The following is a 2,277-nucleotide window of genomic DNA, read 5'->3' on the forward strand; positions in this document are numbered from 1 at the left end:
ATAACACAGAAATTCTTGGATCAGAACATTTTCCTGTTTTGTATTCTCCTGTATTTCTTGTCATTACTGTTCTATTTACCTCTTTTTCTTCTTGATCCTAAAGATTTTCTTTTCCAAGGTATACATTTTGGAACTTTGAACTACTCAAACTTACAACTTCAAGCCATGGGGAAATTGTGAATCTTAGACTAATCTGAAAATCCACATGTCAAACCAGTACCTCAGACGAGTTAAAATTGCTACTCAAACTGAACATTTTTATTTTTAAGGCCTGCTGAATACCTTCAGAGAAAATTTGAAGCTCAACAATACAAATTGAAAGTGGAAAAACAGCTGGTAAGTAAAACACCAAAGGTGGGAGACAATCAGGAACTTTCTAATAATCATGGAACTGTATAGCTAAGTTTTTCCCTCAGAAAAGATCAAGATTACCCTGCACATTTCTCCATTTTTTAAAACATTTATTTATTTTGCATAGAACTGGGGGTTAGGCCAGAGGTTTGGGGGAATGAAAGGATTCACCAGAGCTGGAGTAGGGAGCAGAACATACAGATCTACTGAAATACACTGCTGAGGGGAGCAGCGGGCGAGACTGGAGAGGTCTGTTGAGCCATGTGGGTCACCTCCCCAGCCCGGGATGGAATTCAAACAACAGAGTGCTATGACTTAACCACTAAGCCACCAGGGCAGTACCTGCATTTCTCCAATTTTTAAGCTAAAAGAGAATAATGGGAATAGGCTTGAATCAGAGTCTGGGAAGTATGGGCTCACTATCATTCACTGCGTGACCGTAAGCAGATCTTACAAACTTTCTATAAGCCTCAATTTCATCTTGATAAGTGACAGTTTTGCAGTTAGTGAATTTCAAGATTCTCTGCAGTTCTTTTATTCTATTTTATTAGAAATCCACTTTTTTTTTAAAAGAGATGATTATACTTGATTAAAAATGAAAGTAAACTTACCTTTAAGTATAGAGTTGAAATTTTTGAGTTAGGGAAAAGGGAGGAAAACTTTGGTGCTGGATGAGGAACATTAGATGTATATCCAATATTTGGTTTGTATTTTGAACTACTCACAAGCTCTAGTTCTGTTTTCCTACCTAATCTCATACTCCACATGTTGACAAACCTTTATAGAACTTTAATTTCACAATTATAATTTACCGCTTTAGAAAATGAACCCAATATCCTCCATGGTAGTATAATATATTGATTGCTTAGGATAAACACAATTAGTTTTAGTCATTTTCTCCTATCTTTTATTTTAATTTTTAAAAAATATTTATTTATTTATTCATACAGACCTGGGGTACAGGCCAGAGATGCGGAGGGTGAGAGGATTCACCAGAGACAGAATGGGGAGCAGAACAGGCAGATGGATGAAGTACACTGATGAGGGGAGCAGCAGGCGGGTCAGGAGAGGTCTGCCACGCCATGTGGATCTCCGCCGGGGCATGCGGGGATGGAACTCATGAGGAAGTGGCTTAATCTTCTTAGTGCAGTGCTTTAACCAGCTGCGCCACCAGGGAGGGCCTATTTTCTGTATCTTTTACTACTTAAATTAAGAAAACTATGACTCACTATAAGTATACTAAGTTTGATTGGTGATATAATTCTCGTTTAATGGAAAATGTCTCTGGACACAGGTGGTTTGGTGGAGGATAAGTGGAGTGGTGCTCACATGGAAGAACACAAATGTAACCCCAAAAATTAAAATAAAATTTTTGTAAATGAAGGAAAAGTTAAGGTTAAATCAAAAGATGTCCCAAAATACAAGTATGTTTTATAAATTATCTTATTCAAATAATAGGGTCTTCGCCCGTCTTCCGCTGAGCCATGTCACAAGCAGAGACGTACCAGAGATGATTCTAGATGCCAGGAGCTGCGGCTCAGGACAAATGAAATGAAGGAACAGGTTAAAAACAGCCAGACCAGGGCTGTCAATCTATGTCTGCGGTCACCTTTTGTACTGTAATACGGTGTGATGTGTATTTTCTACAGTGTGCCTGCTCTCAGTATTTGAAGTTTATGGTGACCTCACTTACGAATGTCATTTGTTGCACAAATACTTGGTGGACACACTTCCCGGGGATACAGAGACACGCACCTTGCTCTTTTGGAGAACACAGTGTAGCTCAGAGGCTTTTACCTTGGGTTGATAAAGTCCATCATCAACATATTTGAGGGTTGTAATCATTTCCTGGGGATGCCTTCACAAGTTAACAACAAACTGGGCAGGATAAAACAACAGAAATTTCTGTTTCACAGTTCCTGAGGC

The 2,277-nt window shown here is 38.8% G+C and overlaps 1 protein-coding gene across 1 annotated transcript in view; it reads left to right on the forward strand.

Moving 5' to 3' along the window:
* Positions 1-2,277, forward strand: part of NEK5 (NIMA-related kinase 5) — a 56,663-nt gene that overhangs the window by 30,367 nt on the left and 24,019 nt on the right. The window contains exons 13-14 of the mRNA XM_012723173.1: positions 270-336; positions 1,810-1,965. Of these exons, the coding sequence (XP_012578627.1) occupies positions 270-336; positions 1,810-1,965 (223 nt within the window). The remainder of the gene's footprint in view (positions 1-269; positions 337-1,809; positions 1,966-2,277) is intronic.

This window comes from Condylura cristata, unplaced genomic scaffold (genome assembly GCF_000260355.1).
Source record: "Condylura cristata isolate star-nosed mole 26May11 unplaced genomic scaffold, ConCri1.0 scaffold00010, whole genome shotgun sequence".
Taxonomy (NCBI): Eukaryota; Metazoa; Chordata; class Mammalia; order Eulipotyphla; family Talpidae; genus Condylura; species Condylura cristata.